The following is a 12,319-nucleotide window of genomic DNA, read 5'->3' on the forward strand; positions in this document are numbered from 1 at the left end:
CGCTTCCTTCTGGGTTTCCGAGGGCACAGAACGTAATTCCAGGCACCTGAATGATGTGAATCGGGTTAAGCAAACAATCGCCGTAAACGTGACAGCACACCACTCGCCATCGCGAAAACAGAACTTTCCCCATATCCGAACTGCATCACAATGTCATGACTAGTTGATGGAACCAGGACCTCGGACTCGCTGCTGGGAATCAATTTCGAGCACAGGTGTCGCAGAATGGTGCTATTCCGGTTGCATAAACGTTCGCCGTCATACTCGAACGCTTGCGCCGCATCAGCGTCACCTGCCGTCGCGAAAACGGACCTTTCCCAGGGTCGGCACTGCACCGCGATGTTAGTTGACAGCGCCGTGTTTTCGGGTTCACTTCCTTGGTTCCAAGGGTGGGTTGGCCTTCTGCGATACATCTCCGAGATCTTCACCGAGGGCATTGGCATATCTATGCTGCTGCACGATTGCGTCAGTTGGCAGCTTGTCTGCGCACCGGGAGGTTTCCATTTGTGAAGCCGTACCGCTTCGGAACAAAGGGCGAAATCCTTGTCGCTTTCACTGCCACTTCCATTTCTTTGTCTTTTGGGCGGACTGCATGGTGCGCTGATACTTCAAATTGAAAAGCGGTGATTCCGACCCGGTCCTTGATTCTTCTGATTCATTTGTTGACGACTGCTTCGTTTTCTGAATAGGAGGCTTGCGTTTATGCTTCCCACACGCATACTTCGTCCTTCTGCACCGTGCGCCGCTGCATCGCTGGCACATAGACAAAGCTTTGCACAACAAAGGGCGTGTCGAAAAATGCAGAGTGGCAGCCGTGGATTCACAAACTACTTCGCAGATGAGAAAAGCACTTGTGAATGAGGCGGGAGCAGGCGACGCGAGCAGTGGCATGTTTTCCAGCAGCCATTCAGAGGGCGTGCTGAGGGCCGTATAACTGGTGCAACCAATCAGCGCCTAGAAGTGGCTCTGCGAGGCCTTCGCATTTTTGATGTCTCTGCGCTTATTTTTTACCATGGACACGTGGCTCTGATGGGAGCAGTACTGCGGTGAAACAAGCTCTCCAGTGGGACCAAATTTTTTGCAATCGGCGTTACGGGCGCGGTGTTATTGCACTCTAAAATGACTATTTTCGCTGACATTTCGGCCAGTTTTTTGCTACCAGAGGTCACAAAAACAATTTTTGAGCTTACCTTGAGGCTGTTTTCAGCAGAATTTTTTTTGCACTGTATTATGATTGATAAGGCCTTGTAGGCTCTAAATCTGATCTTTTCTATAATGTGATGTTAAGCGAAACTTTTGTGATTTGATCCCTGTGTCCCCTCTTAAATATAAACACCTTATAAATATATCTAGTTAGAGCTTTGGGATATCAGTGATGAGGCACTTTGATGTTAAGCTAAAGAGGAAGGAAAAAAGGGTGAAGGGAAGCCCACAAATGCTGAACAAACCTTGCTTTCAGTTTGAGGGGTATGCCTTTTGTAACAAGCTTTTCCTTTCCTACCAGGAACACTGTGTCCCCAGTTCCCAACCCTCCTGCTGTTAGTCCTCTGGCTGCAAGCTTTGCAGAATGCCTCAGCTGTTCTCATCACCGCTCCATTGTGCTCCAGCTGTCGGCAGTTCTGCAGGTGGGCTGCATTTTTTGTTCTTGTAGGCCAACTGTTCTGGTTATGTAGTGGGGATGTTTCAAGGGCTGACTATGCAAACTAAGAAATGCCATTTTTGTTTCCACTTCTGTTCCAGTTCATCACGCTGAAGTGCCCTAGTGCCCTGGTGTGGAACAATATTGCTGAAGGGAAAGCAAATCCGATCCTTAATGGTAGTCCCCTTGACTTGCTTCCGTGTCCACCGTCGTGTCTGCCTATGCCACCGAGGCCCTTTAATGCTCAGGTAAGCTTATGCTGCAGCAGAATGTAACTTCATGCTTTCATTCTGCTTTCGCCAACACAGTTTGCTTTCATCTGTGTTGTGAAATGTAGGCTTGACCATGCAAAGCCACAAATGAAAAGACGGTGCTGCAGAAAGCTTCCTTCTGTGAGTGTTCTCACAGAAGCCAGTAGAACTAAGTAGGCAGGTTTACTTGCACCAACGCACAAGCACTGACGAAAGAAGGCAGGACCAGCTAAACGACTAGCGAGCGAGCTCCCGGAGTGAAGATGATCGCGTGTCAGTCTCCCGAGCTCGACCACATGGCAGCGCCAGTAAGTAACATTGCAACATTGTCCCTCCCGGTGGAAAAGGCATTGTCCCAATGCCACCCGGTGAGGTCAAGCAGGACTGTAGGTGGCGTGTCATTTAAAGTTTGACCACATATTATAACACGAACGATCAGTAGCCTCACTGATATTTCTAATGAAAATGACATGCTCTTCCCATTTCCAAAACTTTCTTCAGATTCTGAATATGTCAGCTAAAACTGAAGCTGTTACCATTACCCATGACCAAGATAGTTTATGCCATTAGGAAATCACCAAAATTTTTGGACATGCAATATTATTCTAATGGTAATTTGCAAAATCTTGATAGAGTGATGTCAATGTTGACTCACCCCTTGATCTTTTCATAATGACTGCAGTGATACTAAGCTTGTCATTGTCACTCAGTGAGAATGTTGAGAAAAAGTCCAGTAAGGCTAAGTGCAGTGTCCAGAAACATAGCACGGAGAAAAACGCATTTGAAATTTGAGACAACCTTTAAATTTGCTACACTGCAGCTATGATGGCAATAAAACTAGAATTGTTGGGTGAGGCTTTGTTCTTCATGAGAAAGGCTATATACTAAACATATAACCATACTTTTCCCAAATACTGGCAAAAGCTTGCCACTAAGCCCATATGATTCACTTAGAACCAGCATGGGAAGCTTCATTTGCCACTTCACATGCCTGTGGCAGTACCCTTCAAGGCAAACAAATACTCAAATTCTACGATAGAACGGTCTTACCATGTTAATAAACTTGTACAAAGTTTAAGGCTAGAACACAGTGGTATATTTATAAGAATGACTTAATAAATTGGCTAATGTTCTAGAATGAAACTTTGCTGTACGGTGGATGCAGGGCTGCATGCAGGGTCCCTTGCTGGAACTAAAACTTGAGCTTCCACACACTTTGCGCACAGCGACACAATTTCTTACGCAATCTGTTAAAAAGAAAAAGAAACGAAACCGGCCATGGAACTTGCGGCTGAGGAACGAGAACAATGACACGATGTCAGATTCGTCTGAAGCGACGCAACAAAAATGCAATGATGCGGCTGTGTCGGTGGGGATTATGAGTATCGGCTGAGCAGTGCAATCTATTGATGCTGTCTTGGATGCCTCTGAACTGCTCGCAAACGGTGCGGCCAGACGTGCTGCAGCTAGACACGGCAACATGCTGCTTCGAATGCGACATGAGACCCTGACAATGCGTCGCCGTACTCGTTCTTCAGCGGTGCACTTTCCAGCCGCTTTCGTTTTCAATACACTCTTGATGCAGCTACGTCTAAAGACCAGTGCTGGCAGTGAGAACAATTGATACAGTTGCAAAAGCACAGCAGAAACGTACGAAATGGCGGTGAATCTGGAGAAAGTTAAAAAAAAAAGGCAAGTCTGTCGCGCTGGCCAGTGGGAAATGTGAGACGAGAGGCTCGCTTCGCGAGCTTACGCACCACCCAATCAGCTGCTTGAGTGACGTCATTTGGAGATGCCGCAAAATACGCACAAAGAAATAAGCTTCAAAACAAGCCCAAGATGGCAGCTACCAGCCGGCCGCTTGACCCACGGCACGCTTAGGAAGTTTGAATAAATTTCACACCTTTTGGGCCATTTCTATGCTTCCGTGGCGTTTTAAAAGTCAATTTATCATACTTCCTGACCGAATTCAGCATTGATATTGTTACGGGGATGTACTTAATGTAACAACACTGCGATGGGCTGAACTTGACGCTGAGACTTCAGTAGCCGTGCAGTGTTCACTCTGTCAGCGTCGTCCTCTTTTTCAACGCTTTGTCGTGCCCGGGTTTCTCGGTCGTCGTTTTCGTCAGTGAGCACATCACTTCGGTCCCCGCGTTTCCAGGTAACACTACCCCCCCTCGGCAAAAGGCAACGTCCCGGTGCGTATTAGGCGTGCGATGTGGAGGGGGAGTAATATGGCTTTAGGCGGGCGACATGTACGATTTCGGAAGTGGGTGTAGCAGTCGGTGCCTTAGGGTGGAGCGGTGAAATCTCATAGGTCACGTCGGTCACTGGGCGTAGTACACGGTAAGGACCTGTGTAGTGGGGCAGAAGTTTTTGACACAACCCCACACGACGGCACGGAAGCCAGAGCAACACCAGAGATCCGGGAGGATAGTGCACATTGCGGTGGTGAGCGTCATAGCGGCGTTTTTGAGCTTCTTGAGAGATGGTGAGATTGTGACGAGCAATCTGGCGAGCAGCGTCGGCTCGGACGATGGTATCGCGGGCATAGGTTGTGACGGGGCCAGCGGCGGGAAGCAAAGTGTCGAAAGGCAGAACGGGTCTCTTCCAAAGAGAAGATAGAATGGAGAGTACCCAGCAGTGTCATGACGCGAAGAGTTATATGCAAAAGTGACAAATGGCAGACTAATATCCCAGTCGCGATGACTGTCGGATACGTACATTGCGAGCATGTCGGTGAGTGTGCGGTTAAGACGCTCCGTAAGGCCATTCGTCTGAGGGTGATACGCAGTGGTGAACTTGTGCCGAACGGAGCAAGAACGAAGTATTTCTTCAACAACTCGGGAAAGGAAACAGCGGCCACGGTCGGTAAGTAGTTGACGGGGAGCACCATGGTGCAGTATGACGTCGTACAAAAGGAAGTCAGCAACGTCTGTGGCGCAGCTGGTTGGAATGGCGCGAGTGATCACGTACCGCGTGGCATAATCGGTGGCCACAGCGATCCATTTGTTTCCTGACAAGGACTCGGGGAAGGGCCCTAGGAGGTCAAGGCCAACACGAGAAAATGGCTCAGTCGGGATAGCAATCGGCTGCAGGTGTCCAGGTGGTAGCACAGGGGGTTTCTTCCGGCGTTGTCACAAGCGGCTACATAACGTTGGACAGAGCGGTAGAGTCCAGGCCAGAAGAAACGCCGGCGCACGCGGTCGTATGTGCGTGAGAGGCCAAGATGACCAGCTGTAGGGGCGTCGTGCATTTGTTCGAGAACGGCAGAGCGTAGGTGTTGGGGAACGACCAGCAAGTGCTCAGCGCCATCAGGTCGCATGTTGCGGCGGTATAGCGTATTCCCATGAAGGAAGAACAGGGCGAGGGAAGAGTCACGGCTGTGTGTGCGGAGGCGGTCGATAAGAGAACTGAGGGTTGGGTCCAACCGCTGTTCGTCGGCTATGTGGGAAAAGTCCGATATAGAGAAGACACAGGGGTCCGACTCATGGTCAGTATAGGAAGGGGGATCGAGGGGTAACGGGACAGACAGTCTGCATCCTGGTGAAGCCGACCGGATTTGTATATAACGGAAAAGGTATACTCCTGCAAGCGCAGTGCCCAGCGGCCGAGGCGGCCAGCAGGATCTTTGAGGGAAGAGAGCCAACATAAGGCGTGGTGATCGGTAATTACAGTGAAGGGTCGGCCAAACAAGTAGGGTCTGAATTTTCCAACGGCCCAAACGAGAGCCAGGCACTCCCGTTCCGTAATAGAATAGTTCTGCTCTGCTGATGACAGGAGACGACTGGCGTAGGCAATAACGCAATGTTGGCCTCGTTGTCGCTGTGCAAGAATGGCACCAATCCCGTGGCCACTGGCGTCGGTGCGAAGTTCTGTTGGGGCAGATGGGTTGAAATGGGCCAACACAGGAGGATTGGTGAGAATAGCGATGAGGGTGGAGAATGCGTTAGCCTGCTCTGGTCTCCATGAGAAAGGAACGGCTTTCTTCAGCAGATCGGTGAGAGGACGAGCAACAGCGGCAAAGTTTGGGACGAACTGGCGAAAATAAGAACACAGTCCTATAAAGCTGCGGACATCACGGGGTGAACGGGGACATGGAAACGCACTGACAGCGCGAACTTTGTCGGGATCAGGTTGCACGTCGGTGGCATTTACCAAATGGCCAAGCACTTTAAGTTCGCGGCGACCAAAACTGCACTTCTTTGAGTTCAGTTGAAGTCCGGCACGGCGGAAAAGTGCCAAGATGGAAGAAAGGCGACGAAGATGGCTTTCGAACGAGGGCGAAAAGACAATCACGTCATCCAAGTAACAGAGACAAGTCGTCCATTTGAAGCCGCGGAGTAAGGAGTCCATCATTCGTTCAAAAGTAGCAGGGGCGTTGCAAAGTCCAAAAGGCATAACCTTAAATTGGTAAAGTCCATCGGGTGTGACAAAAGCTGTCTTCTCGCGGTCTTGTTCGTCAACAGAGATTTGCCAGTAGCCGCTACGAAGGTCGATGGAGGAAAAGTAGCGGGCTCCATGTAAACAGTCCAAGGCATCGTCTATTCGCGGCAGCGGGTAAACATCTTTCCTTGTAATCTTGTTCAGATGTCGATAGTCGACACAAAAGCGCCAACTGTTGTCTTTCTTTCTAACGAGCACGACAGGAGAGGCCCATGGGCTGTTCGAAGGTTCGATGATATTGTTGCCCAACATCTTGTCGACCTCCTGCTGGATGACTTGGCGCTCAGAAAGGGACACACGATAAGGCCTCCGATGTACAGGCTTTGCATTGCCGGTGTCAATGCGGTGAGTCACAACTGATGTTTGGCCCAGAGAACCGGCAGCAAAGTCAAAAATGTCGGAGAAGGATAACAAAAGGTTGTGCAGGTCCTGAGCGTGTTCGGGGCTGAGGTCAGAGGCAATCATTGCGGAAATAGGGTCGGTAATTGTGGTGGAGAGCACGGGTGTTGGAAGGACGCTTGAATGTGGGCCAGGAGTGAGTGCACAAATGGTGCAGTCTGTGAGAGGGGACAAGGTAGCAAGGGATATTCCTTCGGGAAGAACTTGGGGTGATAGACTGAAGTTCAGGATAGGAAGGTGGGTGCTGTTCTGTGTAACGCGTACGATTAGATGAGGAAGAACGACGTTGCGGTCAAGAAAGACCTCGGTGATAGGGCAAGCAACATAGTCACCGTCAGGCACAGGGGGGAAAGGTGACAGAGGTAGGTAAACAGCAGAGTCAGGGGGCAGGTGAGCGAACTCAGTGGAGCGAAGGCGGGGTGCAGATGGAGGATGTTCTGAGCGGACAGGTAGGTCCAAACGAAGAAGGCCGCTGGAGCAGTCGATAAGGGCAGAGTGGGCCGTTAAAAAGTCAAGGCCGAGGATCACATTGTGAGGGCACTGGTTGAGGACGGTGAACAAAACAGGGATGTGATGACCGGCAAGGGTCGCTGAGACTTGACGCTGAGACTTCAGTAGCCGTGCAGTGTTCACTCTGTCAGCGTCGTCCTCTTTTTCAACGCTTTGTCGTGCCCGTGTTTCTCGGTCGTCGTCTTCGTCAGTGAGCACATCACTTTGGTCTCCGCGTTTCCAGGTAACACTATTTTGAATTCTAGTGCTTGAAGGTACAAACATTCCGAAAATGCATTTTTCTCAAATTGATTTTTCGCCAATTTCGCTTGGTACAGGAGTGTCTAGTATAAAATTATAGAGGAGACATTCCTCTTCACAGTGGTATTAGTGACAATCATATTTATTGAGTAAGTGATGAAAGAAAAACTATCAGCAAAAACATTGTAGTTAAAAAAACAACCGAAAGCATCAGTTTTTTAACACAAATAAAACAAAATTTTTTCAAAATATCTCTTTTTTACAACAGGGACCAATGCAACATTGCAGCAAATTCTATCTTTCTATGTACAGTATTCGCTGAGTTTGGAAAGAAAATAGTAGTCGAGGTCGACCCCTGGCTGTCCTTTATCGGAAAACATGACTCCCTGTGTTGCCGGCGGCAAGTAATACTGCCCAAAAGAAGTTGCCACCCTGCAGATAAGAGTTGTGACCTTCAGAACAGTGATCTTTCCCTATCAGTGTGCAGCAAAAGCGAAAGTTGTCAGGACATGTCTGTCGATGGTTTGGCATAGTTTTGCTGTCAGTGCTAAAGTCTGAAGAGCTAAATTCGTCTTCCATGTCATCACTGCTGCTGTTTGCATTTAAAAACGAGCTTTCCTATGCTTCAACTTCCGCAGAAACGCGCAATTTCTGCTCAGCAGGAGCGCACGACGTCAACACTATGATGTAAACTAGGAACGCCGATCACCTAACTCCAGAGACCACCTGGAGGGGCACGCATGGTGGAAAAAATGAAACTGAAAGTAAAACTGAAAGAAGGGTTCCTCTCTTTCTAACTGGATGATGCCACTTGTCAAGGAGTGCTTCGAAAGCGGGAAAATTTGAATCGTGAAACCATCGATTGCGGGCTATGTATGGTTTGTGTCTTAGCCGATGGTAGGCGGTTATAATGCCTTGAGCTGTAGTTTTAATAAAGCCTGTGCATGTCAGTTAATGTCACATTCATTATTGCAATATGGAATCATCCTATTCGCTTCTAGGCGAGGAAGTACTTGGGTGTATTGTCACGATTTGCAGATGTTGATTACCTTGAGAAAGCAACACTCTGCATATTGAAAAATGATATAATTTACTCTGCTGTGTTCCTTAGCCCCCAGCTGGGTATATTTTTATTTCAGCAAGAAACTTTCATTTGGCTCAAAGTTAATGTCGATAAAATATGGCAGAATTTTTTTTTAGTGCTGATCGGTGGCTGCAGGAGTGAGCACACAGTTACAGGCCTTTCACTGTGTAAAGTCACAGTATTGGCAGCCGGTAAGTACTGCTGTGGCAGCATTCTGCTCTGTTCAGCACATGGCTTCAGCCAAAGAAAGTGAGTTGTTTGCTGTGCAGATTTTGCCTCTACTACTGGGTGGTGCCTGCAGTCATGCAGGGTCTTATGCCATGCAAGACAATGCAGAAAAAGGAGTGCCCTTATGAAACCACTTGACTTGTGTGTTTTTGGTCAAAGAATGGATCAGAAGTTTTCCTTCCCCGTCAGTCTGGAATGCGGGAGTAAGCAGTGCTGCTGCCATGCAGGTGCGGCGGGAATTGCGCCGGGCGGAGCAGCAGGTGATCCAACGGGGCAGAGCGGCTGAGCTCCATTGGTCTTGTGACAAGTGGCAGCAGATGGCGGCTGGTGGGTGATTCTGCTTCATTGGGCAGGGCCCAGAATTGTTTTGATTTCATGGCTAAGGGAAATGTATTTACACCCTCAGATAAATGTACAAAGTGCACTGTGGCCGTGAAAATTGAAGAGTTACTTTATTTTCACCTCTAGCTTAATATGCAAAGTGCACTGCAGTGGCAAAAAAGGACAAGTTACTGTATTTGTGCCTCCAGCTAAAAGTGCGAAGTGCACTGTAGTAGCAAAAATGAGTTACTTCATTGCACTTCTAGCTAAATGTGCAAAGTGCACTGTAGCATAAAAAATGACAAAGTTACTTCATTTGCACCGCCAGCTAAATGTGCAAAGTGCACTGTAGCAGCAAAGTCTGAAAAGTTACTTTATTTGCACCTCCAGCTAAATGTGCAAAGTGCTCTTAGCAGCAAACACTGAAAAGTTACTTTATTTTCACCTCCAGCTAAATGTGAAAGTGCATTGTAGCAGAAAAATTGACAAGTTGCATAAATGCACCTCCAGATAAATGTGTAAAATGCACTGTATCAGAAAAAATGAGAAAGTTACTTCATTTTCACCGCCAGCTAAATGTGCAAAGTGCACTCTAGCAGCAAAAACTGAAAAGTTACTTTATTTGCACCTCCAGCTAAATGTGCAAAGTGCATTGTAGCAGAAAAATTGACAAGTTACTTTATCTTCACCTCCAGCTAAATTTGCAAAGTGCATTGTAGTAGCAAAAATTGAAAAGTTACTTCATTTGCACTGCCAGCTAAATGTGCCAAGTGCACTGTAGTGGCAAAAAATGACAAGTTACTTAAATGCACCTCCAGCTAGATGTGTAAAGTGCACTGTAGCAGCAAAAATGAGAGTTGTTTCATTGCACCTCGAGCTAAATCTGCAAAGTGCACTGTAGCAGTAAAAAATCACAAGTTACCGTATTGCATCTCCAGCTAAATGTGTAAAGTGCATTGTAGCAGAAAATTGACAAGTTACTTAAATGCACCTCCAGTTAGATGTGCAAAGTGCACTGTAGCAGCAAAAACTAAAAAGTTACTTTGTTTGTACCTCCAGCTAAATGTGCAAAATGCACTGTAGCAGCAAAAATTGACAAGTTACTTTATTTGCACCTCCAGCTAAATGTGCAAAGTGCACTGTAGCAGCAAAAATGAGAAAGTTACTTCATTCGCACCCCCAGCTAAATGGACAGAGTGTATTGTAACGGCAAAATAGAAAAGTTTAATAAAGGCAGCTTTCTATAAACATTAATTTTATTTGTCTGCTTCCTCTTCATGCGGTTTGGTATTTACATTTGTATATGATGAAATATTTTTTTTCAGATCATGGGGGCTTTAGAACACACCTCTCATTTTAATGGGAAAAAAAGTAGAGCTGTGCTAATACCGGCAGGATACTGGATATAATTTGGACCAAATGTTTTTTGAATACTGCAATTTAAATAGTATCCGCAAAAAATTGCGAGAAAAAAAAATTACATTAATGATCCTTTCACTGTCGGGTGTTTTTGCCCGTGAAGCATCTCCAGTGTTAACTTAGTTTTTAGAATATCAGGGTTCGAGCATAACAATTTATATTTGATTATAAATGGTATACAAATAACTTAGCTAATGGAAAATGCACATTTTAGTTTCCTCAGGATTCTAATTCACCATGGGTGGTGAATTAGGATCCTTCACCTGCCTGGAAGGTGTTTCGGCATCAGAACACAACACACACACTCGAAATGTTTTCCGAGGGCTACATCCCCCCTCCCACCACCGCACTTTTCGGACTTTTTTTTTCCGACTGGCGTCATATAACATCCTCCGAAAAATATTCGTGGCTACTCCACGGGAATCTGATCTTGGCTCATGTTCGGAATTGGAAGAGCTACCGCTCTAGTCAGCAGTCGAAGGTCCCACACGGCAGCCATTTGAAAGGATTCGTATGTATGGGGGGAGCACTTTGAGTTGCCTGCACAACGCATAGAAGCTGCAAGTTGTGAAAAAAAAAAAAAAAAGGGGGGGGGGGTGATGGAGAGGGGTGAAAAAAGGAATAAAGGACCTTGTTTGCTGCTGATAGCAGCGAGTGAGTGATGCTTCGAGAGGCAGTGGTGCGTGCGCCTGAACTTAAGCAACTTAGGAGATACCGCAGAAGAATAAAAAAAAGAACCTAAAAAGCTGTAGCAGATGGGAGAACAACCTTTTTACTAGATACGAAGGTTGCACCCCAAGCTACACTCGCGCATGGCCGCTCCGCGGGTAAAGGCTGATTCATGCGACAGATGGAATCGCTGGAGTCCGCGAGCGGGCGAGCACCACGTAAGCCGACCTCACTGGCTCCGCCTCGTCCGCGGACGGACGTCGCAGCCTTTGCAAGCCAAAAACTGGCCCGCGTTTCCCCTGTCAAAATATGGGGGTCGTCTGCTTTATGGCATTTTCGTTTCTTTTTTAACTTAGTGGGGGCGCTATTGTAGTGTCAACAATAGGGTGCGTGGATGCTCTTGCTTTATGACCATTGAGGCACCCTAATGAACAATGCCGCGTAGTTGGCTTTGAATTCCGTCGCCTGAAATTTTTCTCTGCGGTGGGGGAGCTGCAAGGAGTGGTGCTACTCCGCCCTCCGGCAGTTTCCGTCCACGACGTCGTCCGGCGCCTCGTCTGCCCCTGCGAATGAGGCAGAGCCAGTGACATCGGATGACATGGTGCTCATTCCGCGAACGGTTCGTCCATCGTATGAATCGGCCTTAAGAGTAGTGCACGCGGAGTGACTATGCCTTCCTGAAAAGAAGGGTGTGGACGGTTGCTCTTCACTCTTCAATACACATACTCCAGGAGGTTGGGGCAAAAATACTAGCTTCTAAAATGATTCAACACTTGACTCAACAAGTCCAAGCATCCCATTTGCGCTCCAGCGCGAATTTTTTGAACTCGCTGTAGAGAGCGTATAGGTACATCAGTCACCCTGTTGAGGGGAAGCAAACACAAAAACACACCAGTAAATCAGTGACAGGTAAAGGTTAAAAGGTAAAAATATCAAATTTTTGGAGAGAGCTAATAAAAAAAAAATTTTATATTGATAAAAGCATAGTATACCTTACCTATAATGCCTCCTGGCACTAAATAAGGGAGCAGGGCTGGTATTCCAAGTTTGCGTCATTATCGAAAGTGTCGCTATCCCCTTGGCCTCGAGTCGCCTGATTGATGAAAACGC

The 12,319-nt window shown here is 47.3% G+C and overlaps 1 protein-coding gene across 11 annotated transcripts in view; it reads left to right on the top strand.

Moving 5' to 3' along the window:
• The window catches only part of LOC146197827 (mediator of RNA polymerase II transcription subunit 12-like protein), a 148,252-nt gene that overhangs the window by 19,827 nt on the left and 116,106 nt on the right, over window positions 1–12,319 (top strand). For all 11 annotated transcript variants that reach the window (XM_084593060.1, XM_084593062.1, XM_084593061.1 and 8 more), the window contains exons 10-12: window positions 1,505–1,625; window positions 1,741–1,887; window positions 9,028–9,127. In XM_084593060.1, coding sequence (XP_084449186.1) covers window positions 1,505–1,625; window positions 1,741–1,887; window positions 9,028–9,127 — 368 coding nt within the window. The remainder of the gene's footprint in view (window positions 1–1,504; window positions 1,626–1,740; window positions 1,888–9,027; window positions 9,128–12,319) is intronic.

The sequence above is a fragment of the Amblyomma maculatum genome, chromosome 2 (genome assembly GCF_055883805.1).
Source record: "Amblyomma maculatum isolate TAMU_Amacu chromosome 2, ASM5588380v1, whole genome shotgun sequence".
Classification (NCBI taxonomy): domain Eukaryota; kingdom Metazoa; phylum Arthropoda; class Arachnida; order Ixodida; family Ixodidae; genus Amblyomma; species Amblyomma maculatum.